At 46.7% G+C, this 25852-nt stretch overlaps 2 protein-coding genes across 2 annotated transcripts in view; one reads left to right on the top strand and one right to left on the bottom strand.

The window, feature by feature from the left end:
* The window catches only part of LOC149360692 (uncharacterized), a 28681-nt gene extending 13932 nt beyond the window's left edge, over nt 1-14749 (top strand). The window contains exons 7-9 of the mRNA XM_089572458.1: nt 5470-5636; nt 10748-10868; nt 14434-14749. Of these exons, the coding sequence (XP_089428584.1) occupies nt 5470-5636; nt 10748-10868; nt 14434-14517 (372 nt within the window). The 3' untranslated portion in view covers nt 14518-14749. The remainder of the gene's footprint in view (nt 1-5469; nt 5637-10747; nt 10869-14433) is intronic.
* The window catches only part of LOC149360691 (sulfotransferase 1C2-like), a 126867-nt gene that overhangs the window by 49830 nt on the left and 51185 nt on the right, over nt 1-25852 (bottom strand). The gene's annotated exons all lie outside the window — the stretch shown is intronic.

Genomic DNA, 25852 nt, shown 5'->3' with positions numbered 1-25852 from the left:
CTCCTAGGAGGGGGGGAAGTTGTATTGCTTTATATTACAGTCAAGCCCACTTATAACAATACTGGTTATAACAATATATCGGATATAACAATGGTCGGTAGTGGCACTATCAGCTTTGCTATGTGTTCTATGGTAAAATAAACTGCTTATAGTATTGCTGTCAAGGCACATTATTGGTTATAACAATTAAATCTGGTAATTGAGCGTCAACCGTTATAGAAAAAAAAATAAGGGAATGCTACAACCACACCAGCAAAACCATGCTTACAACACAAAAGCGCGCACATGTGGGGCCGACCAATGGACTAAGCTGGCGCAGCAACGCCACGAAAGCAAAAGAGGCAGGCGTCATCGCGTCACGAGAGCTGCTGCATTGGCTACGCGCGCCATGCGCGTGCGTGCAGCCAGCGGGTTTTTCTCTTCTCAGCTGTCACCGCACCCTTAGTTCTGCATGCTTCTTGAATTTCCCGTAAGAATCACTTCCGGAAAGCCGGCTTGATTCCTGTGACGCGGAGGTGCGCGAAACTCCTGGTGGCGCAGTGATGGCGGTGCTTTGGTCATCGGTGAACGGTGAACATTGTTCCGGTTCCCTGAAGTTCGAATTAACGAGCTTTTACAGGCATTAGAACAATCAAACCACTCCGGATATTTACTGTCAATAAATGCTGTGAAGTTTGTCACCTTTTCTTTTTTTTGGCACAACCCTGTTATAGCAATTATTGGCTATAACAATGGTATTTCCATGGCACTTGAATATTGTTATAAGTGGGCTTGAGTGTATATGGCTTGTTGGTGGGGAATCATAAATACTGTGCACAGGCATATTTTCCGTTTAGTCCGTGTTTGTTGTGACAGGGTTGTCCTGTTCTCTGGTGTTTTGATTGCTTGGTGTCCAGGGAAGCGAATTCGTTTGGAGCTTGCCTTAAAAGAAAAAAAAAATAAAGGTTAAAAGAAAAAAAACAATAAAGGGAGTGCCATTGCGAGAACTCTTTTTATAGTTATTGGGGCTAAACTTTGCTGCCACTTCTTTGAGGTTAGTGCCATTTCTTTTTCGGTAGTGATTAAGGTAAGCAAAGTTATTCTTTGTTTGGTTTTAGTCGCTTTTCAACGTAACCTCAGCAGTTTCAAGCAAATGAGAGTGTACCATTGTATCTGCATACTTGGCTGCAAAGAGGCTGTAATTGTTACTCTGTCCAAATACTTGGTCTAGTGGTGCTATTCTGTTTTGCGGAGAGATTTTAACCCTTGAGCCCAGCTTTCTCTGTGTGCGATGTTAAAGTAAGCCGACCCTCTGTCTAATGCCCACAGTTCCTTGCATTGGGAGGTTTCACTTTGCATAGGTAATTTCATGTTTTATTTTTATTATTTGCACGCCAATGACTGGAACAGGCATTTCGAAAACCACCACCATGTTTGGCTGACAAATCACTTCTGACTGAAATTGGACGTAAGTTAGTGAGCTGTGGATGAACTGACTGAGACTGCTTGAGAGCGAACCACTCTGCGAATGGGTGCCTTCTCTCTGGAGATCAGGGATGTGTAGCAGAGCAATACAGTTCGTGTACATGCATGGCTTGGCAAGCAGATGAAGGCCTTCTATAGCTTTTCGGATATTTGGTACCTTCAGCTTCTGCATAGGTGTTTTGTCATCGGTGAATTTCGGTAAAAGAGCCAGCACCATGTCGCCTGTGTGTGCATTATAGTTTTCGAGTTGCTGCAAAACTGTTCTTTGGTGCAGTCCTTTGGTTGTGTGCGACAGCATGATATGGTCATTTGCCGTGGCAGCCCTAGCATGAGGATCTGCCTGCAGCAAGTGAAATCTTAGTGAAGAAAAGTTTCCTTCCGAATTTTTTTCACTATTGGCACGTTGTAGTGACGGCCGTCCAGCGGTCAGGAAGACAGCAACAAAGACTTGCAAACGAAATTCTTTATTTGGGCTGAGTTGCGCCCGCAAAAGAACTGAATCACTTGGCGGCAGCGGCGTAAGCAACAAACGTGCTCGTCAGTCGTCGAACTACGAATGCCCACCGCTCGCGGCATCGCTCAATTTAAAGCCAAGTAAAACTTTCGTTTGGGCGAGTTGGTTCATCTTTGAACGGGTACGTGCTTGCGCGAAGAAGACGGGACAGAACAAAGGAACACACACGACATATACAGCGCGCAACTTCCAACTGGTTTATTTTCTTTATTTTATTTTCTTTCTTATTTCTTTTCTTATTTTATTTTATTATTTTTATTTTTTTCTTTGGTTTATTTATACCCGTGCTGGGCAGTCACAAGATTAACAGGCAAATATACGCACTTTTCATGTCAGCATCCCTTTGCCAAGTGTGCCACTATATAGCAAAACATGTAAAATTGATAACCCTCAATATAATACCATATTTACTCGCGTAATCCTCGCACTTTTTTTCCCTGAAAATCAACGCGAAGTTTGGGGGTGCGATAGTTATGCGGGGAAAATTTTCAAGCAAATGTTTCGGAGTGTTAAATGAAAAGATGAATGGGTGCGAGATCGGGATTGTGCGGTAGCGGCGGTGGCAGCGGATGATAGCACAGTACCGCCGCCTAGTAGCAAGCGCACCCAACCATGGTATTTTCGTATTTTCGCGATTCTAAGCGCCCCCCGAATCTAAGCACCCCACCTATTTTCGGAAAAAAATTTCTGAAAAAAAAACTGCATGCGAATCTAAGCACCCGCTTTTTTGCGCGGAAGAGAGCGTTGCCGAGGCCGCCAAGTGCACTTGCTCTCTTTTTCGTCGAGCCTGTGCAGTCGGAGTCCCGAGGAGAGAAGGATGAAAAGGAAATTGCACGGGCCTGCCTACTGGCTCGAGCCGAGCCACCACCGCTGCCAAGTGGAGATAGAGGAGAGTTAAGAGATCAGAGGAAAGATAAAGAGAAAAGATAAGACGGGGGTAGCAGCAACAAATGCAGGCGAGATAAGCGGGCGAGGCCGCGCGATGATTATGGGGTGCGATGATTATGCCCGGAAAAAATTTTTCCCAATTTTTGATAGCCAATGTGGGGGGTGCGAGCATTACGCGAGTGCGAGCATTATGCGAGTAAATACGGTAATAAAAAAAGACCATAACACAGACAAAAGGAAAGATGAAGCATGAGGTGAACGGTGAACATAGCAAAAAAAAAAATCTCTTATCAAAAGCAGTGTCAAAGTAAGTAAAAACAATAAAGCGGTCAATGCGTAAAATCTGCTTATCGTAGCAATAGCAGTGTCAAAAGGTAGGAAACAACCATAAGCTGCATTGTACTATAACTATAAACTATAACTATATTATATTGAAGGTTATCAATTTTACACGTTTTGCTATATGGTGGCACACTTGGCAGAGGGATGCTGACATGAAGTGCGTATATATTTGCCTGTTAATCTTGCGATTGCCCAGCACCGGTATAAATGTATCTGCCTTCTAAGAAAATAAACTAGTTGGAAGTTGCGCTCTGTATATTTGTCATGTGTGTTCCTTTGTTCTGTCCCATCTTCCTCGCGCGAGCACGTACCCGTTCAAATTTAAAGCCGACAAGGAAGCTTCGAGATAATAGGTCAAAATTAACCACAGTAATCTGGAAAAACCTAGATGCAGCTCTTCATGGCTGTTATCAATTGAGATTAGTCAGGTCGCTTCTCGCGTCACAATCAAAGGTGATAATGCCCCTTTTCTGCGGCCTTGAGCGCAAACGAACGAACACTACAATGATACGTGGCACTATCGTCCTGTTCTCTCGCCTATCTCAGCAGATCCGTAAACACTGATGAGCACGTTTCATTGAGAAATTCGACAGTGTGTGTTGGCAAGCCATCTTTGTCGGTACACGTGAAGGACTGCACTTTTCTTGACAGCTACACGTATCAGACCCTGTATCTCCTAGTTTTTTTGTTGTTTTTCCCCTTTGTGACATGTGTGACTAATTGTACTCATCCAGTTTCTTTTCTATTAAATCCTAGTTGTGAGTACAGCCCTGTGTCATTTAAGGGTGGACACTGGTCATAGAGCTATTTTCCTTATTTTTAGTCCAATACTAATGAAACTGTACCGCATTGCTCAGTTTTTTATACTGATTTCAACAATGAAATTACCTTTCTCATAAATTAGTCGGTTCCCAAGATAATTTTAGTTAGTCATTCGTTAGTACCTCGGTGCAAAAAGAACTGCTCAATAAAAAACCATTTTTAATCCATGGCTACATAGTGTGATGAGTAGAGAGTGCAATAATCAAAGCCATTTTTCCATTTTACCCTCATAAGTAATATTACAGTGCTTGGAATATCAGTGTTCAAGGTGTGAATGTAATGCATCGATAAACTTTGCAAAATTATAAATTAAGTGTGATTGAACAAATCTGCTTCGATTATTGCACACATTGTGCCTTCAGCTTCCCTTTGCAAGCAATATGACCTCTCTATCTGTCCTATATGTTGAGATATCGGCACACTAAGACAGCCAGATGTCCAAAATTTTCATGCCATTAGATTGTCTGCTGCTGCATGAATTCAGCCCTCACAATCTGAATTTAATATTATGGTCAAAATGTTGATTTCTTGCAGGAAAAAACTGGTACAGTTTGAAAATAATAGCTGTAGATTCCACAAATGCCATTTTTTGAAAATCGATTTTTTGGTCTCAAAGACTGGTGTCCCCCCTTAAAGAGGCTGTGAAACACTGCCTGGGGGAATACCGGCTATACTTCAGGTGGGTTCTTTATGTCACACAGGTGCTGACTTAAAAAGAATTACAGGAATCGATGCACAGGAATGGGAGTTATTCAGTGAAGAAATTTGAAAATACAAGCAAACAAAACGCTGCCCTCAACTCGATTTTGGCGGGGCTTCCCACTCCTATTTCGCTCTCCCAATGACGGCACCTGGCGCTACCAATCAAAACAGCCAGCCAGAGCACGTCGCGGAAGTTTGTACCCCATGGTTGCCTGCTCTCTGTAACTCGTTCTTGCTGAGACTGGCAGCGTTGTTTCCATGCCAGAGCGCCCCTGGTGGTGTATTTTTATTTTACTTGCTTTGCAGGGCTTTTATCTAAGACAAACAAGTTGTTTTTGTTGATCTAATATAAAACGCAGACAGGTGACAAAATGTGTCTCTATTTATTCACACAATTTGCAGTATATTTACTGTTTGTCCGGTCATCAAGCTCGCGCCAGGTGATGTCATATCCGCTGCTAAAAACCTGCCACTGTGTGGCGACACCATCAGAGCCATGAAGTTGTTTTTGGGAGGACATTAAAATATTAAAAAACGGAATATACGCGGTATTACCGACGCTAATAGCACCATTATAACTCACTTTATGCAATCAACAGGCAAAACAGTTAACTAAGATTGTGTTTCTGGGCCCCCTTAATTGGTGTTCTTTGTCCGTTGTATGTGTGCTGTTTATCAGTGATCCAGCTCAGCTGGTATAACGATTCACCATTTGGCATGCATGGCCTGTTCTGCAGGCGCCAAGCCAGCGTGGCTCAGTGGCGAGGGGCAAGAAGAAAGCCGCGGATGAGCCAGCCAGTTCAAAGCCGCGGAAGATGATGCGCAAGGCGAGCATGCACACACCGACCATGACACACCACATGACTGGCAAGATGCCCGTGGTGACACCCAAGTTTGACATCCGGTGAGTGCCTCCCTCTGTGTGCCAAAAAAGACGTCGGAGAACGTTTACTACCTGCGAGTCGGAGCGAAAGCACGGATTTGTCCTATGTAGAAGACGGCGGTGAGCAGGCAGTGCCGTGGGATGGAGCAGATGGAAGTTGATGAAGACGACGCTCTCCAATGCACAGCGCAAGAGTGTGGTCCAGTTTAACACGAAGCGTGTTGGCTGCGGCGATAGCCTAGGTCTCTCGCTGAGCGGCCCTTAAGGGGGGACACTGGTCTTGAAAAAAAAATATTTATTAATTAAGTCACAGTTACGAAATCTTCAGGGAATATGTATTTTTGTGTGCTGATTCTAAATATGTCATTTAATTTCATGTAAAACAATTTCTTGAGCACTTATGTAACTTTTTATGCTAGTATTTTGCGGAGAGTTTTGAAGAAAATTTGCTGCGGGAAACTCGCTGAAATGTATGCCATTGGGTTCTCTTGACACCAAGGAATGCAGTAAGGGTGCAATTGTCTTCCTGCCTATCGTAGAACTTGAGTTATAGTGTTTTGAAGTTGTCGCTTCGGAAATGAGAAGGAAAGTGTGTATTCCTGTTTGAGAAGTGGCAGCTTCAGTACCCTATTACTCAGGTTCTGTGATAGTCAGGATGATAATTTTACCTTTATTGCATTCCTTGGTGTCAAGAGAACCCAATGGCATACATTTCAGCAAGTTTCCTGCAGCAAATTTTCTTCAAAACTCTCTGCAAAATACTTGCATAAAATGTGCATAAGTGCTCAAGGAATTGTTTTACATGAAATGAAATGACATATCTAGAATCAGCGCACAGAAATACATGTGCCCTGAAAATTTCATAACTGTGACTTCATTAATAAAAATTTTCTTTTCAAGACCAGTGTCCCCCCTTAAAGGATATCTGTTCGCACAGCCGCGGGTGCGACTCCCAGTCTTGGATATTGATTCAATTCCTTTGTCTCTTGTTCATGGTTTGGCCTCTAACTCAGCTGAAGGTCAAATTTGCACGGTCTACGATTGAAGTCCCAGGTCCCGTAGTGAAGCTTCCGCTTCAAGAACACGCCAGCACTTCTTTTATCTCACTCTACCTCAGAGGATGGTTCAGGTGTCTCGAGGCGAAACGCACAAGTCGCCCATGGGCTGTGGGATGTCAGTAAATGTTAAAAAGCCTCGGGTGGTTGAGATTATGCGGAACCCTCCTCTACATTAGGCTCCTTAAACCATTCACCATCCTTCTACTTGTCAACAGTGCTCAGTGGGAATATGACTGCCTAGGCAGCAGTGAAAAAATAATGCAAACAGTCTGCTGCCAGTCTGTTTTTGACTCGCTATTGGGCTGCTGGTTATTGCACGACCACCACTGAAGCTCAAGTAGTTTGGTAGACCACTTGGTCGGAAGACGAGATGGCTATTGTTTATTCTGTTTTGTCCTTGTGTCTCCCTTTATGCTTTGTTTTTGGTGTCAGTACCCATAAGTACATCCAAAATAGTTGTGGTTTTGCGAGACTGATAACTGTATTGCACGCAGTGGTGTCATCACAGTTGTTTCCTGCTGTTGGGAGAAAGTGTTTTGGGAAAACACAATGCCAGACTTAAGGGGGACACTGGTCTTAGACCTGTTTTCCTTGTTTTTTGGTCCAATCCTAATGAAACTAATACCTTGCTCAGTTTTTATGCTGATTTCAAAGATGAGGTTACCTTTCTCATAAATTATTCAGTTCCCTAATTAGTCATTCATTAGTACCTCGGTGCAAAAAAACTGCTCAATAAAAATCGTTTTTAATCCATGGCTACATAGTCTGGCGAGTAAAGAGTGCAATAATCAAAACCATTTTTCCATTTTACCCTTATTAGTAATTTTACAGCACTTGAAATATCAACATTGAAGGTGTGAATGTAACACATTGATAAACTTTGTGAAATTATAAATTTTTGTATTATAAATTATAATAAATTATAATTTATACTATAAATTTACATTACGTGATTTGATAGCCAGAGAGTTCCCATACCCGATGACATTCTTCGTTTTTCTCGAAAGGCATGTCATCCTGATATACTATGTCGAGAGTAAAAGGTCGCAGTATTTGACACTGCAACTCGTTAAGATAATTGTAAATTCCTGTTTATGCTTGGCCTAAACAAAAAACTAAATGTCATTGGGTATGGGAATTCTCTGCCTATCAGTTCATGTAATTCAAAGCAACAAAATGCAATGAGAAAGTTCATTAAAGTTGTGTAAGAAATTACCTAATTGCACTCTAGAATTTAAAGGGACACTGAGGAGAGCTCTATTAATATTTTTTTTTACAGCAAAATCCGATAGTTCGGCATTTCATGGCTTTGTTGCCACTTGGCCGGCAGCGAAAGATGCATTTATTTCTAAGAAATTTGGATTCGAAGTTGAAACAGTTTTTCCCGCCGCTCTGATTCAAACTTGGGATTCTGCTATGACGACACAGAACTAAGTGACGTGAACCATGACATTCACATGACGTAACGCAGACTCCGTGATTTCTGGCGGCCAGCAGTGCGGCCCAGCAGCAGCCGAAAAGAAAGCTACCGCCGGCCGCACGTTGAAGGCATCTGTCGGCTATTGCGGCCGTCACTTCGTTTACATTTGCTCCGGCGTTTTGCCAGCGTTACAATGGATCCCGTTCTCGAAGTCGTCAATGAAGTTCTCTCAAATAGACGCCTTTAGCATACCGTGTACCTTGTTACCGTTAGCAGAATACCGGGAGCCCCCATACCGCTGAGAGCAAGCGCTGATTGGTCCCGGCGCAGCAGGAGCGCGCGTAGCTATCGGGTACGTGGCGCCATCTGGCGACGTCAAGGAGATTTGCGCATGCATTTTCTGCGCCTCAGTGATTCGTAGCTTCTCGTGTCCTAGTGTTGCTAGAACTATTGGTTCTAGCAACACTGTTTTGTCCTATGACGCCATGAAGCTTGTACTTGCGAGTTTGGCCTGTGGCGGCGATACCTGTATTTTGGTTCTTGCTCTTTTCTATGTTACAGGAGCTTTGTTGTCAGTATGAATGGCGTTTTTGTAATCAGGAGCTGGTATTCTGTCGATGCAAGTCAACTTCAATTTCTCCTGAGTGTCCCTTTAAGATAACTTTTGGTCTAAGACCACCAGCTCAATTATGATTACATATTTGGAATCAGAACAGAAAAACGAATCTGTGTGCAAAATTTCATGAGACTCTAGTCATAAATAAAAAGGTCAGTTTAAAGACCCTCGTCCAGCAAAGCAGAAATCTGGGCGAGTTGGTAAGTATTCATGATATTGTTCACAGCGCAACAAGAACGGGAAAAACGAAAGACGATAGAGTAACACAAACAAGCGCTGTTTCAGCGCTTGTTTGTGTTACTCTATCGTCTTTCGTTTTTCCCGTTCTTGTTGCGCTGTGAACAATATCATGAAGACCCTCGTCCCCCCTTAAATCAAGCCTTACCGTGTGCTCGTGTTATGCACGCTGTTTCCGGAGTTCAGCGTGTGTGCATTTTGTGTATGCTAAAATATTTAAGCAGGACCTGTCATTCTGGACTGAATTCGTCGCTGTTACTGCTGTTTTCAAAAGTACATTCGTTGGCCATAAATGGGGCACCGGGCTTTCACTTCGTCCTGTCTCGCCTATAACAAAACGTGCGAGCGATAATTTACCTTATTTAGAGTGACGATTCTGCTGCTTCTAGACCTAGAGATAAGTCTCGGCTTGTTGACAAAAATGGTTCCCTTTCTCAAAAACCTGATGGTGCCTCTAGGCTGAGCTCATCGTTGCTTCTGTTTCCATACGCTGAACTGAATGTATGAATGCAACAAAAGGTACAGCGTCCCACAAAATTCTTGGGTTTAGTGTATGTAAGCGTGCATACTCTTATGGTACTGTGAGCAAGAAATGAAAAGCGAACAGGACAACTGAGCAATGAATAGCAAAGTTGGAAGCTCTTACCGAGGAGAAACACAATACTAACTCAGGTTATTTAGCTTCGAAAGCGTGAAGACTCTTCTTCAGAAGTCTTAATCAGCCTGACTTGTATTTCCTTTCGAGGTGCTAATACGTTGATGTACTTGTGTTGCCACCTCAGTTTTCTTGTTCGCGTTTCATTCGTTGCTGATGGTGCATAGGGAATGTTGATTTAAGCTCTTTTCTAACCATATCTGCAAGACATGTGCGAATAGCTGTTTATTGGTTTGAAGTGAATTAGAAGCAAATCCTAGTAATTTCTTTGAATGATTTCGAAGAAAAAAAGATATCGAAGATATTTCGAATACCTTTAACACTACAAGAAATGTTGAATGGTGTATCAGGCATATCAAAATCAAGTAATTTTTTAACATACAGGGCCATTACTTGAAGAAAAGAGAGAAAGCGTTGAAGCTGTGCCAACTTACTGTAAAAAAAACGGCAATCAGAAACTGGGGGAGTCGACCTGCATGCATATGCGACGTATCTGCAGGGTGTGAGATCTGTTTGTGGGACCTCCAACTGCTGCTCTTAATTGCGATTGCGTCGTTGCGCAGCTGTTGCTTTTAAGCGACGGCTACATGAACACCTGCTAGATGCACCCAGCGCCACCCCACATCATGTGACTGAAAAGGGCACCCGCTTCCACGTGCCTCCTGCTAGCTTCCTGTCCTGCTCTCGCCATGTGATGTTTTACGCCAGCAAAACGACTCGCTTCTTCCTCTGAAAGTTGATTCAGGCGAGGGAGATTTACGAATTTCACGCGCAGAAGAGCGGCTGCCCCGCCGCGGTGGCTCAGTGGTTACGGCGCTCGGCTGCTGACCCGAAAGGCGCGGGTTCCATCCCGGCTGCGGCGGCCGAATTTCGATGGAGGCGAAATTCTAGAGAGTGAGCAAGCTTTGTATATAAATGGAGCAAGGCCTCTCCAAACTGCTATAAAGTACTCCTAAGGGCGTTTTTGAAAAAATTGCTCCAAACCATGGTTTGGCGGTCGCACCACTGCACTGTGAAATTCGTGTTTGCTGCGGTGTTCTGACTTAAAGGTGCAACATGCTTCCTGATGTGATGCCAGCTAGCCCCAGCAGCTTTTTAATCCTTGTCTCTTGTGACTGGGGCTGTTTTGTGTTTGTGCGAGTGCAGCAAGAGGCCGGCAACAGCGCGGAAGGCTCGCCAGGGGGAGACCCTTCTGTCCCTCTCGGGCAGCCCCGTCCACAGCAAGGCGGTGGAGGCCCCCATCCACGTGCACCTCAACAACGGAAAGGTGGGTGGCTGTCACTCAAGCATGGAGGGACGCCTTTAGATGTGTGCTTCCTTCTGTAGATATGATATAGATAACATGGTATAGATAGAATATGTCTACTTAGGGCATGTAGTGACCGCTGATCCAGATCATGAGAGGGAAATAACTAGAAGAATAAGAATGGGGTGGAGCGCATATGGCAGGTTCCCTCAGGTCATGAATGGCTGTTTACCAATATCCCTCAAGAGAAAAGTATACAACAGCTGTATCTTACCGGCACTCACCTATGGGGCAGAAACGTGGAGGCTAGCAAAGAGGGATCAGCTTAAGTTAAGGACAATGCAGCGAGCCATAGAAAGGAAAATGATAGGTGTCACATTAAGAGATCGGAAGAGGGCGGAGTGGTGAGGGAACAAACGCGGGTTAATGATATCCTAGTCGAAATCAAGAGGAAGAAGTGGGCTTGGGCAGGGCATGTAATGCGTAGGCAAGATAACCGCTGGTCCTTAAGGGTAACGGAGTGGATTCCAGGAGAAGGCAAGCGTAGCAGGGGGCGACGGAAAGTTAGGTGGGCGGATGAGATTAAGAAATTTGCAGGAATACGGTGGCCTCAACTGGCAGAGGACAGGGTTAATTGGAGATACATGGGAGAGGCCTTTGCCCTGCAGTGGGTGTAGTCAGGCTGATGATGATGATTATTATAGATAACAAATGGGCTCATCTGGCATTGAAAGCGGAGGAATGGTAGCAAGCATGTCATAAAGTTCTCCAGCCAACATGTAAAGCTTGGTCAGGCCATGTGAATGTTCCCTGTAGTACTAGTGAGAATGCAACAATGAATGCGCCAGTGCCATTCCAACAGCCACAGGTTTTAAAACTTATCCCCCCACTGCAGTGGTGAATGGCAGTTTGAAGACTGACTGTGCATGTTGTAATTACATGTGAGAGTTATAGATCAGGTAGAACATAGAATATTCGTTATGGTTTTGCAGAGCATATTTGAACCCCCCCCCCACTGGTTCACTGTGGCTTTCATAGATGACTTTTTGAGCTGAAACATTTCATAGTGCAAGAAAGCACCTTTTTGCAGTTGCTTTTGTAAATTCTTGGGAATAGTTTAAAAGGGCTGTGCAGTTTTTTCTGTAAGTTTGCATAGCAGCTGCTCGCTTGTTTTCTTCCTGATCCTAATGTGAACTTACTAATCACAGCAGAGTGTCTTCAAAAATTTTCTGCTGCTAGTTTTCTGAAAGGAGAGAAGTCTTTACGGCTAAGTCGCTCTTAATCAAGTGTACAACTCCTGTCCACATGCACTTCATTTTGCCCCATTGTGTCCCGAATTTTGACATTAGCAGGTATATGCTGATGTTTACCTGCACTGAATGATGCTGTTTTGTCATTCGTGCCATTTGACCATCGCGATGGCTTAGTGGCTCAGTGGTTACGGCACTTGGCTCCTGACCCGAAAGACGCGGGTTCCATCCCGGCCTCACAAGTCGAGTTTCGATGAAGGCGAAATTCTAGAAGCCCATGTACTGTGCGTTGTCAGTGGACATTAAAGAACCCCAGGTGGTCGAAATTTCCGGAGCCCTTCACTGCGGCGTCTCTCATAACCTGAGTTGCTTTGGGATGTCAAATTTCATTAACGATAAACCATTCCCGCCATCTACTCAAATCAATGCTATGGTGCAGATATGTTTCGCACCTTCAACGCATGTTAACTTCTTGACCATGGCCCCGACATTGTCGAAGTAGCGTTGACAGCTTGACGTACACTGCACACTGCTATGTGAGTCTTCCGAGTGCTTGCAGATTCCGTAGTTTATACGTCTCACTCATTTGCGCACAGGCCTCAGTACCAAGGTGATCAAAGTTCACTTGGTGCTTTTTTATTTCTTTGCTTTCATTTTCTGACTTGAGGAGGACAGCCACATCAAAATAGGAGGACTGGATAATGTGCATGTCATGTCTCACACGGCTGTTCGAAACACTCTGCTGTGGTGTAGTTTCGTGGTCCTAAACGTGGAGGCGGATAACCTAAAGTGCATTTCATTCTTAAAGGAGAAAACAAGCATAGCCAATAATTTTTCAGCGAGAGCTGTTGGTGCCTCGTTTCCCAATATCATGGCGTTGGTGGCGTAGTCCATGAAGGAATGAGATTGAGACAATGAAAAAAGAGGGGATGAAAGTGGAGAGGACTGAAACGAGCATGATGTGTGGCGAGAAGAGCGAGCGGCTCATCCACATCATGAATTGATCCACATGAGTAGTAAAACCGTTAAGGGGGGGAGATGGTCTTAGAAATAAATATTCATTAATAAAGTCACAACTATGAAATCTTCAGGGAACACTCATTTTTGCGTGCTGATTCCAAATATGTAATTTAAATTCATGTACGACAACTCCTTTCTTACTTATGCAATATGTTAGGTAACTTTTGCCAAGGGTTTTAAAGAACTGCAGGGAACTTGTTAGACTGCATGCGATTGGTTTCTCGTGACATCAAGCTATGCAATAAGGGTAAAATTATCATCCTGCCTCTCATAGAAGATGAGTCACAGGATTTTGAAATCATCAGTTTCTTCCCGTTTATGAAGTGGCAAGTTCAAAACCCTGCAACTCAACTTCTATGATAGGCAGCATAATAATTTTGCCCTTATTGCATAGTTTGATATCAAGAGAGGCCAGTGGAATGCGTCCTAGCAAGTTTCCTGCAGCAAAATTTATTGAAAGCTCTTGGCAAAAAGTTACATTAAATAAGTGCACAAGGCCTTCTTTTACATAGAATTAAATTACTTATTTGGAATCAGCACGCAAAAATAGATGTTTGTTTAAGATTCCATTATTCTGACTTCATTAACAAATTTTTTTTCTAAGACTTCCCCCCTTAAATGAAACTGCTTCGATGCCATGGAGATATTGGGCAGTATTTGGTGGCAGCACAAAATTGCGAATGGAAGCACAAGACTGTCGAGCAGTGCATGCCGTGGCAACAGAGACGAAACATCTAAAACACAAATCCCCAGATGCACTACACTTGTCTTTTCACTCCACAGCCTACAGGCAGCACTCAGTGCTGGAACGTGAGCTACAAGTGGTCACTCTCCTGTCAAATTTGTGCACTTTTTTAAATATTGCCACATATAATTTTAGTATCTGTTCGTTCGTGCTCAAGGACGCAGGAAAGGGTTGTTATCACTTTTTTTTGTGACGCGAGAAGCGACCTGACTAATCTCGATTGATCACAGCCATGAAGAGCTGCGTCTACGTTTTTCCAGATTACTGTAGATGATCTTGACCTGTTATCTCGAAGTTTCCGTGGTGGCTTTAAATTGAGCGATGCCGCAAGCGGCGGGTATTCGTAGTTCGACGACTGATGAGTGATTTAGTTCTTTTACGGGTGCAAGTCAGCCCAAATAAAGAGCTTCGTTTCCAAATCTTGTTGGTATCTTCCTGACCGCTGGACTGCCGTCACTAAAATGTGACAATATGTCATTCGCCTTTTTGAATCGTCGTCTTTCTGGATAGAAATTGCTCTCTTCTGGAGTGCCTGTCTATTCCTGACACACTGCACCTGTGTCTTTTCCAGGTGGTGAAGATGACGGCTGACCCAAACAGCAACTCGTCGGTCGAGAAACTGTGCAAAGCCATCCAGGAGTTGTGCAAAAAGTGATGGAAGCAGTCATAGGTCTTATTGCGTCAGTGACCTGCCTTCCATGGGGCACAAAGGAAGGAACTGGCATCTTTTGCAGTTTTTTTAATATGTGCATGCATCTTGCGTAATTGGCTCCGAGTACTGCCGAGGTGCAGTTGTTTGCTAAAGGAAAATTGAGCCTGTGTTTTTAATTTCTTTTACTTTTCCACAAGTGCTTCAGTGCCGCAAATAAATCATGCAGAAAGCCACACTCTTGTCTCCCACTGAAAGTAGTTCTTATTGTGGGGTGATCTGGTGGTCGCAAGATAAAAGGTCATGAATTGTTTTTCTTAGGCATGAAAGACATTTTATAGCAGTACCTGTGGAAGCTCTCCAGGATTAAGGGTATGCGAATTTACGAAATTTGAAGTTTAATTCTATTCATGCCGCGCTTTTACTATTCTTTCGAACATTCAAAATGTTAAGAAATTACAAAATGTTTATCTGAACTCATGGCCAAACATCGCGGAGTTTTCGTCCAGCGCAGTTGCAGCATATCGCTCGTGTCACACCAACTTATTCTTCTGTCCTACAATTGGCTGCCAGCACGTGGCAATAAGCGCACGCTGGTAATGCTAGACCTTGTACAAAGCCTTGGCGCTAGCTTTCTGTGAAAAGTGACTCTGTGCGCTGGCGTGTCAGAATACGTGCAGCGCCACGATGCACATGACTGGCTATGATTGCACCGGCGAAGAAAGCAAACTGGTGCCAATGTTCGTTTCGTTACAGTGTTAAGGGTCCCGTTTAGCGAGTAATCGAATGGCATTGGTGTGTCGATAAAATCATTCGTCGAGAGGGTCAAAACGTCAGCCTCATGACCTCACGTGGGTAATTCAAACAACCCACAACGATCGCACAGTACAACAGAGATGACGTCGCTACACAATTCCTCTTTGGTCTACAGGGTCGCGACGTCATACCACCGCTGTTACGTAGTGTCCCTGAAGAAAGGAAAGCAATTGTGCTGAAAAGAAAAAAGGTTGAGCCGGGACTCGAACCGCGGCCACAGAGGAGAGTTTTTTCAACTTGGTTGAAGTGAAGGCTTGTGCATGTTATGATGAATAAAAATACTATAAAATAAAGTGGCCGTATCCGTGAAGTGATATGCAAAGAGGACTCCAGGCCGCTCAAGAGACTCAGCACTATAGCGTCGCGGAGTTTAAGCGTCCCCCGAATTTTTCGTTAGCTTTAGACATGACGTGGTACGCATAGGAACCGTGTTTGCGAAGGACAGCGGCACATACGAATCTGCTGCCTGCGTGCGGCGTTTGACAGAGGCCACCTTCATTTTTGAAAGTTCTCCTAACATAGAAACTGTGTATTTTGTAAGAGGGTGTGAATATTCGAAATTGTATTATCAGCGTCAATTGAAACGCGAACAAGCCAATTGAAACGTGAACAGCACAACTCGCAGATATTGTACTAGGGAGGCAAAATACATGAGCAGTCGATTTTCCCATCGAAGCCGAAAAGGCCGCTCTTCTGAAATGTTAATAGCCCATGCCTATATTTCATCTCCAGCCTCTAATATGCTTGATTTTTTGTGCTCGCGTTTCAGGTGTTTTGTTCGCATTTCATTTGACGCTGATAGTACAACAGCGAATTGAACATCCTCTTTGATTCGCCGCATGAATCAAATAGTGCGTGTTCAAATCTGTTTGAAACAAATATAATACTGTCACGTACTGACGGCAGTCCAGCGGTCAGGAAGACAGCAACAAGATTTGCAAACGAAGCTCTTTATTTGGGCTGACTTGCGCCCGCAAAAGAACTAAACAGCACGGCAGCGGTGTAAGCAACAAACGTGCTTGTCACCCGTCGAACTACGAATGCCCGCCGCTCGCGGCATCGCTCAATTTAAAGCCGGCAAGGAAACTTCGAGACAACAGGTCAAGATCATCTACAGCAATCTGGAAAAACGTAGACGCAGCTCTTCATGGCTGTGATCAGTCGAGATTAGTCCGGTCTCTTCTCCCCTCAGGAACAAAAATGATAACACCCCTTTCCTGCGGCCTTGAGCGCGAACGAACAGACACTACAATGATACGTGGCAGTACTTTCTCACATCCGTTCGCACAAGCTGAGCGCCCGTCGCTTCTTGAGCTTTGTGACTTAAAAGTATGACGAGATATTGTCTCATAGCGGTGACGGCACTCAGGAGGACAGCGAAGCTGGCTTCCAAAAGAATGTTTATTGGGCTGACTCGCGCCTAAAAAGAACTGAATGACTTGGCGGCTACGATAGGCAACAAGCGTGCTCGGAGGTTGTTGAACAGAATGTCCGCCACTCTCAGCCGTGCTCAATTTAAAAAAACGAACTTTCCAGATACGGCGTGCAAAGTAACCACAACAGTTTCGAACAAATTAGGAGTGGTTCCGCCTGTCCGGGATCATTCAAGGTTATTCTCTTCACATCTTGCATCACAGAAAGTGTTAAACCCGCGTGCCAGCGGCATTGAGCGTGAACATATTAACATTACAATGCTTTGTGGCATTACGCTCCTCTTAAAAAGGCATCGTCTCGATGCTTTGCAAAGAAATGTGGACTAAAATAAATACTAAGAATGCAAGGAAAAAACAATCACTGAAAACGCAGAGACCTTCAGCAAGCATAATAAGACTTTAGGCACACAATATATACTACTTCCGGACGTGCACGGTGCCGCTATGATGCTGTCATTTCATCATGGGCCACTTCGTAGTCAAGGTCTCGAAGTCGACAAATTACCTTGTATGGGCCGAAGTAGCGGCGCAGAAGCTTTCCACCCAGTCTGCGGCATCGAATGGGCATCCACACCCATACATGGTCACCCGGCTAGTATTCTGCGTGACGTTGGCCCAGGGTATGGCATTGTCGCGCTATTGATCTTTGATCCATTATCGGGGCAAGCCGTGCGGGTTCTATGCACTGGAGGTAGGCAGCGGCTTCGATTTTGACTTCGTCTGAGTTGGGAGCATGGTCATGGCGTCGAGCGTGGTGGTTGCCTCCCTGCCATGGATGAGCCTTATAAACAGTGTCATCTGGGTAGTCTCTTGCGCTGTGGAATGCAGTGCGAGACCACGTAAGGCAGGATGACGACCCAAGTCGTCTCGTGTTCGGCATCGACATACATGGTAACCATGCCTGCTATGGTCTTGTTCAAGCTTTCCTAAGACCGTTGGAATGCGGATGGTAGGCGGTCATTCTCCAGTGGCTTGTTTGACAATAGCACAGGATGGCTTGCCTCAGCTCCGCTGTGAACACTGTTCTGCAGTCAGTGATGAGTACTTCAGGGGTGCCGTGTCGCAGAAAAATGACCTCCACGAAAAATTTGCCGACTTCTGCTGCTGTTCCGTTCGGCAGGGCTTTTGCCGCGGCACAGGTCTAGTAGTCGGTCGCTACGATGACCTACTTCTTTCCATAAGAACTGCAGATTGGGCTAGTTGTTGTAGGTTCATAATGATGGTTCAACAGCGTGAACACACACAGACCAAGAAAGAGACAAGACACACACATCAGCGCTGATCTTGACCTCAGGAAAGGGCCAAGCTGCTTGGTCCATGCCGATTTGCTGGAAAGGTCTTGACGGAGGTTCAGTAGGGCTCAGGAATCCTTCTGGTTCGGTGGGAGGTGTCTTCCATCGTTGACAATCTTGGCAGGTTTTCACATTACGTGCAACAACGGCAGATAGCCGGGGCCAGTAATACTGTCTTGAATGCAGCGGAGTGTGCGAGAAAACCCAAGATGTCCAGCTGTTGGCTCGTTGTATGAAGCATGCTGAACTTCTTCGCAAAGGCTTCTGGGTACAATGAGGAGGGAAGCATTGTGTTCGGTGTGAAGTTTTCACGAGAACACCACTCTGTACGCAGATCAAAGACAGTTCTTACTTGAACGTGGCTAGGAATGGAGAGGCCTTGCCCTTCAAGTACTTGAGGTGTTATAGCTCGGGATCCGAGCGTTGCAGGCATGTAAAAGTGCTGGTACGTCTTATAGCAAGGCGGCTTGTGGCGGTGCACAGGCTCATGACAGATAATTGGCGTCACAGTGCTTGCGTCCGGACTTGTAAGCAACGATGACGCCGAACCTTTGGGGTCGTAAGCTCCATCAAGAGAGGCGGCCAGGCGGGTCCTTCAAGTGGGTGAACCAGTGCAGGGCGTAATGGTTAATCATAACTTTGAAAGGCTTGTCATACAAGTGTGGGCGGAATTTCGACGTGGCCCACACTATCGCAAGGCACTCCTTTTCCGTTGTGAAATAGTTGGCCTCTGTCTTTAACAAAGAGCGACTGGTGTACGCTATTACTCTATCGTGGCCTTGCCGCTTCTAAACGAGGACGGCGCCGGGCAGCATGGTGCTTGCGTCGGTATGAATTTCGATTTTGGCGTTTTCGTCTAGGTGTCCAAGCACAGCGGCGACTGTAAGCAACGCTTAAGTTCCCGGAATGGCTCCTGTTGTGGAGCTTCCCACTTATATGTATACCATGTACTGTAGCATTGTGTGATTGTGGGTTTTTGTGCACAGTGAAGCTGCTGTAGGGGGCAGGGACCACCGTCAAGCCTATTAGGCTTTTTGTCCCTGCTCCTCACATCCTTGATGTGAAATATTACCTGATTGATTGATTGATTGAATGGCACATCCGACTTCGTTAGCTGCATCAACGGTCCACCGATGTGCAAAAAATTCTTTACAAATCGACGGCAATAGGCAGATAGCCCCAGGAATTGGCGCACAGCTTTCTTGTCAGTGGGCTGTAGAAACTGCGATAGTGGTGGTTTTCTGCACGCTAGCTTTTATTCTATTGTTGGTTACAATGTGGCCTAGAAACAGCAGCTGCTGGTAAGTGAAATGGCTCTTCTCTGGATTCCAGGTGAGCCGTGATGACTTGATTGCCTCTAGCATGGTTCGAAGCCTTCTTAGATGACCGTGTAAGGTCGAGGAAAAGACGACGCCATCTAAGTATGCGAGACAAATTTGCCACTTGAGGCCTGCCAATACTATGTCCATTACATGCTGGAGCGTTGAACAAAGTCAAAATGGCATATCTTGAACTCGTAGAGGCTATAGGGTGCGATAAAGATTAGTCTTTTCGCGGTACATATCATCGACCTTGATTGGCCAAAACCCGCATTTTAGGTCCGTGGACGAAAAGTATTCGGCGTCGCTGCGGCGGTCTAAGCTTCGATGCGGGTAGGGGTAGGCATCTTTCTTGCTTACGCTGTTCATTCGGTGGAAACTGATGCAAAACTGGACGTGCCGTTCTTCACCGAGTACGACCGGTGCTGCCCAAGGGGTCTTCGATGGTTGGATGACATCGTCGCGTAGCACTTCCATAACTTGGTCCCGGATGGCTTGGCGCTCGCGCGTCGATACACGGTAGGGACTTTTGCGCGGAGGTCGGGTGTCTTGACCGATTATAATGCGATGATGAGTCTATAAAGAAAGCGAGGGTGTGGCTATGTACAAGACCTATCCACAAAGGGTTCTTAGCAAGGAGATGTCCAAGTCTAAAAGTTGTTCAATGCATCCGAGGTCCGAAAGCGAGTCTCAGGCAGGTTATCCTGGCTATGATGTAGCAGCCGAGCTCTCGGTGCGCGTCGAGTTGCGGGCAGTGGCAGGTAAATTTGGGCTGAGGGTCGGCCTCCTATGTGCGCCCAGCATTGGCGGCTCTGGAGCTGCAGCTGACGGCAGGCGCATGAGGGGCAAAGTACACTTACGTCCGGAGAGCAATGAATAAGAAATGATAGAATGAGAGGGAACTGATTAATTTTTTTTATTGTCTGAATTTCCTTGAAAGGTACAGTCTGATCACGAAATTCTGCTCATACCTTGAAGCGCTTGCTCCGCCGTCCGCTCAGGCAAGCTAACGCAAGCTAACCGCGTAAAGTCACTGGAACTCTGAAAGTACCGCAGCTGTTTTCTCTTCGCCGCCGCGTCGCCTATTGGCCAGTTGCGATCACGTGATTAGGCGCCTCCATAGATGGTCCACTCGCTCTAGGAGCCGACGGGGCGCAGTGCTTCTGGTGGGGTTGGACTGCGTGTTTTACGAAGTAGCACGTTCAGTATCGCATCTGTGTGCGTGTGTGTCTGTCTGTGTGCGTGCGTGTGTCTGTGTGCGTGTCTCTGTGCGCGAGCGTGTGTGTCTGTGCGCGCGCCTATATCTGTGTGCGCGCAGTGTGCTGCGCGCGCGTTTGTCTGTGTGCGTGCGTGTGTCTGTGTATGCGTGCCTCTGTCAGTGCATGTGTCTGCGTGCGTATCTGTGCACCGCGTCTGTCTGTGTGCGTGCGCGTGTCTGTGTATGCGTGTCTCTGTCAGTGCGTGTATCTGCGTGCGTATCTGTGCACCGCGTGTGTCTGTGTATGCGTGTCTCTGTCAGTGCGTGTGTCTGCGTGCGTATCTGTGCACCGCGTGTGTCTGTGTATGCGTGTCTCTGTCGGTGCGTGTGTTTGCGTGCGTATCTGTGCACCGCGTGTTTGTGTATGCGTGCGTATCTGTGCACCGCGTGTGTGTGTCTGTGTATGCGTGTCTGCATGCGTATGTGTGCGCGAGTGTCTTTGTGCACCGCGTGTGTCTGTGTGCGTGCGTGTCTCTGTCAGTGCGTGTGTCTGCGTGCGTATCTGTGCACCGCGTGTGTCTGTGTGCGTGCGTGTCTGTGTACGCGTGCGTATCTGTGTGCGTGCGTGTGCGTGTCTCTTTGCGTCGTGTGTCTGTGTGAGTGTGACAGCTATAAATGTATTCCGAGACTTTGCTTTACGAGATTTCGGAGAGCTCGTCGACTTTAGGGTCGCCCAACTGCCTCCCACAAGCCTCCGACCGGCTACTGACCACACGGAGGGAAGAACAGGCGGCAGGAAACAGTAAGCGTAAAGGGAAGCGTTTTATACGCAGCAGACTTCCAGGTGAACCGATTTACTAAACCTTTTGTTATATACCGCTGGTAAGTACGCAGCCTGCCGGGTTTAAAGTTTTCCGGGTCCCGAAAACATGCATTTGCGAGCCTCTCGCGGAAGCGATAGGACAAGCCTGCTTCTTGTGTTAGCTCACACCCGTGGGCTCAAGAATACGAGAGGCTGCGCAGCTGTCGTGCAACGCTTTCAAGGTTTTCGAAACCCTCGCCTCATCTAAGCTCTCAATCATGAGTACTTTCATTAATTTTTGCGCAAAACCGATGAACAAGGCCGCCGCAAGGGAGACTTTCTTCGCCTAGCAGACGACGCGCTCGCCGCGCTGGACCACCTCTGGTACCTCTGGCAACAACACCCCAATGTTGCCTGCGCGCCGCCCGCTGGTTGCGGTACTTTCAGAGTTCCAGTGACTTTAGCACCGCGCTCCGCGCAGCGCCGCTTGCAGCGCCCGCAGGAAGCGGCGGTGGATTCTCGGGCAGGCGCACAGAGCGCGATGGGCGGGGCCACCAGCGCGTCGTCTGCTACTGTGCGTCGTCTGCTGTCGTGTAGAGTATCGCCGCGAAGAGCGCTTGCCTGAGGTGCTGATAGGAAACCGTCGACTGTTTCAGACCGATCAAAATGCTCGTTACGCAGCACACACTTCTCCCCAATTTGTACTCTTTGCTCCTCTGGAACACGAGACATTACGACGTGCTTCTGTGTTCACAGATTAACTGCTACTGCATTTAGGGGCTGCAATTTCTGACTGAAAGCTGCCAGTGATAAGTCGATGACTGCCTAAAATTTCTGCAAACTCATCACACAATCTTTCCGCGAGTGCGCCATTCTGCAGCTCATTGCGCTGACTCGACTGGCCAGCCGCCAGCGGCGCTTGGTCTCGATCAGAGCGATAACCACGACGCCTCTTTCTGCCACATCGAGTATTTATCCTTAATAGCAATGCCTAGCTTTTTTTTTCGTGCAAGCGCGCTACATGCAGCCACCGTGGTTTTCGAACTGATCTAACCTCACCATCAGTGCCGACTCCTGCGGCCGAGACAGCGCAATGACTTGAAGAATGCGGCACTCCGCGTTTCGTGATGATTTTGCAGATATTTTTTTCAGCCATTTGCTTGTCTTTGGTGGCTTCTAGTCTGGAAACTCAGGTCGACTACATTCGCGTGTAACGATCACTGCCATGCAGTAGTACAACTCGGAGGTAAACATGCCTCGTGTGATAGTTTCATGCACCGTTCTCTTTCGAAATAAAACAAAGAAGCAATTCGAACTCTTTTTTTATCCCCTCGCTGCTGTTGAGAGAAGGCGAGGAAGGGAGCGCGGCATGCGGCTGCCATTCACCAGCCATTTCGCATTCCTACAGTATGAAGTCAGATCCATGCAACTGCCTTATTACATGCCGAGAGAGTTTTAGTAATGTTGAGCTACCGTTTTAGAGAATTATGTGCTGCGTAACGAGCATTTTGATCGGTCTTAAACAGTCGACGGTTTCCTATCAGCACCTCAGGCAAGCGCTCTTCGCAACGATACTCTACACGACCGCAGACGACACACAGTAGCAGACGACGCGCTGGTGGCCCCGCCCATCGCGCTCTCTGCGCCTGCCCGATAATCACCGCCGCTTCCTGCGGGCGCTGCAAGCGGCGCTGCGAGGAGCGCGGTGCCACGCGGAGCCGTGTTCACGCTAAGTGTGATTGACCCTGTACAGTCGGGGACAAAAGTTTCCGGACCACGTGTTCCTCAAACGAAGCTTATAGCTCTACTATTAGACAGCGGCTGGCGACTGCACTTGTGCAGATGAGAGAACAGAAATTTACCTCTTACCTCCACAAGTGTGGTCTCCAGCCGCCGACTAATAGCAGTGCTATAGCTGATAGCACTGTTAGAGGAACACGTGGTCCGGAGACTTTTGTCCCTGACTGTACTTGTACGAGAAGTCGCGATTCTGGCGCCTGTCGAAGGTATTACCGCATTTGCACGAATATACCGCAATACTTTTTTTTTCTTAAAGGACAGCTACGGATGTTTTTTGAGTTGATAATCTCATTCCTTAGATTCCGGTACATAAAATTGATAGGACGGTTATGACTGTTTGACGTGAGATTCAGCGACAGCTGTTCAGGTATACATATTTTACGATAGTGAGCTAAAATATATGAGAGCGACTTCACATCTGTATAGATTTAGGTCACTCTTTCTAGTTTTACACTTTCTTCGACTCGCTATCGCAGAAATTGGATGCAGCTGTGGATACTGCGGTTTTCGAAAAACTGTCTTCTGGCTTTCCCGCATGCTTCTGCAGTTTGTTGTGATGAGGGTTAATGATTAAAGATGCACTGAGGGCAACTCAGTGCCATTATTGTCCTCAGTAAAAATGATTCCTTAGCTTTCTGGGCATGTTGTCATTTGTCAGGCAGCAAAAACAACAAGAAAATGTGGCTGATAAAATTGAATTTGAAAAATTTTCTCGCCACTCGATGTAAAGTCGTGACCTCCACACTGACGATTGGTTGTCACCTTTTCGAAGTTAGTGGCAGCGTAGGATAACTTCCGTGATCCACGCAGTAAATTCCGTCTCGACGCACGCAGTTTATAGTTGCGAAATCGGCCGCTGATGGCGACATCTGTACTTTGTTTCTTGGTCATCCGTTTTCAATAAGAGTAACCTCTTTGTCTTTCGAATGCCGTAATCTATCCATACGGGCGAACTTCAGTTTGTCCGCGTTACATTGGTGACGGGAAATGAAGCGCAGATACGTGTGCCAATATGCTGCTGGCCGCTTGTAGTTGAAAGCGTTGCAACCAACCTCTGTTTGCAGGACAAGCCACGCTGCCATAGTGAAAGAATTTTTGCTTTGAAGAGTAGTTGACTTGCGCATTTCTGCTGCCTTTCAGTAGTGCAGTGTGCCGCCGCGGTGGCTCAGCGGTTATGGTGCTCGGCTGCTGACCCAAAAGACGCGGGTTCGATCCCGGCCGCGGCGGCTAGAATTTCTTTGGAGGAGAAATTCTAGAGGCCCGTGTACTGTGCGATGTCAGTGCCCGTTAAAGAACCCCAGGTGGTCGAAATTTCCGGAGCCCTCCACTACGGCGTCTCTCATAGCCTGAGTCGCTTTGGGACGTTAAACCACGTAAACCAAACCAAACCAGTAGTGCAGTGTGATGGGCTCTGGGCAGCTTAATTCTCGCCTTCGGCCAGACATACCATCAAATAGAGCGCGGCCGGAAGCGGCGGTCAATGCGAACCCCGACGACCGTCGAACGCATTTTCTGCTGTCGCCAACGCCGAGCTTTCTTTAGGAGCAGGTGTGTCCCACTTGCTGAGCCGCGTCAGGATGTCCTCGCTGCCTTTGGAGCACTGGGCCTTCTAGTCGAATCAACCCTAACACAGCGATGGTCCTGTGCACCGTGGTCACGAAGCGAGGCGACGTGTGCCGACTGCCTGCCCGTTCGGCCGCAAATTTTAGCGGGTTACCTGCTATTCAGTAACACCAACGGAGGCAGAAAACGGAACAAAGCAAAATATAAGGAAGGTTACGGCAGTGTAGCTCAAAATTCTGTGGCAGCTATAGCTAATGGAGTGTAATTAGCTAGGCAGGAGGAAAAGCCTCGTGCAAGGGTGGCGAGCCGATGGTAATGCCATGGCGTCCGCGGGACAACGCACGGACCAACTGTAGCCAAGTGGGTTATGGAATTGGAACGCTTTCGCGACTTGCCTAGCTCAGACGCCGGCTTGCTTCGGCTCGTGCGGCGCGTACTGCGAGGTCTTGGCGCTGAAGCCGATTTGCTTTAGCTTCGGCGGCACACACCACAGGGTCTTGACAGCGAGGTGTATTGGCGCTGCACGAAGTGCGGGGTTTGACGGGTTCGGTTGCATTCTCTGCAGGTCTTGAGCACGTCGTGACTCTTGTGCAGGAGGGTATGTTGTAGCCGGCGGCTGCCGGGCGCCGCCGATGGCGAATAGAACGACATTAATTCACGTTTGGACACGTGACTAGCCAACGGCTACGGGTCCAATAACTGCTTTGTATTTTGTGTGACATGCTGTCAATAAATGCAAAAAAAATAGCTTTCGTTCAAGTCGGCTGAACCGAGTAAGACGAGCAAAAACTTAAAATAAGCACACGAAGGCAAGCACGCGTCTCGCGAATTCCGGCAGTTGCGAGTGTGCCGTCAGCTCCGCATGCGCAGCTGTAGCGAAGAGCAGCGAGTCACGTGATTCGATAGTTGCGAGGCGAGCGTCGTCGGTTTAATGCGCGCAGCTGGGACGAGTCACGTGACTAGACGTCATAGCCAAGCCTCCGCTCCTCCAGGTGTCAAGGTCAAATTTCATAGCCACATGACATTCGGCTTTGTACGGGAGGATTAGAGCTTTCGCTGTAAAAAGACAAGCTCGCGTTCGCAGGCGCCTAGTGCCGACCAATGCGCAGCGCCTTTCC

Source organism: Amblyomma mixtum, chromosome 2 (assembly GCF_055824585.1).
Source record: "Amblyomma mixtum isolate Tamu chromosome 2, ASM5582458v1, whole genome shotgun sequence".
Classification (NCBI taxonomy): domain Eukaryota; kingdom Metazoa; phylum Arthropoda; class Arachnida; order Ixodida; family Ixodidae; genus Amblyomma; species Amblyomma mixtum.
Note: the sequence above shows the minus strand (reverse complement) of the source record. Positions and strands in the feature narration are given on the sequence as shown.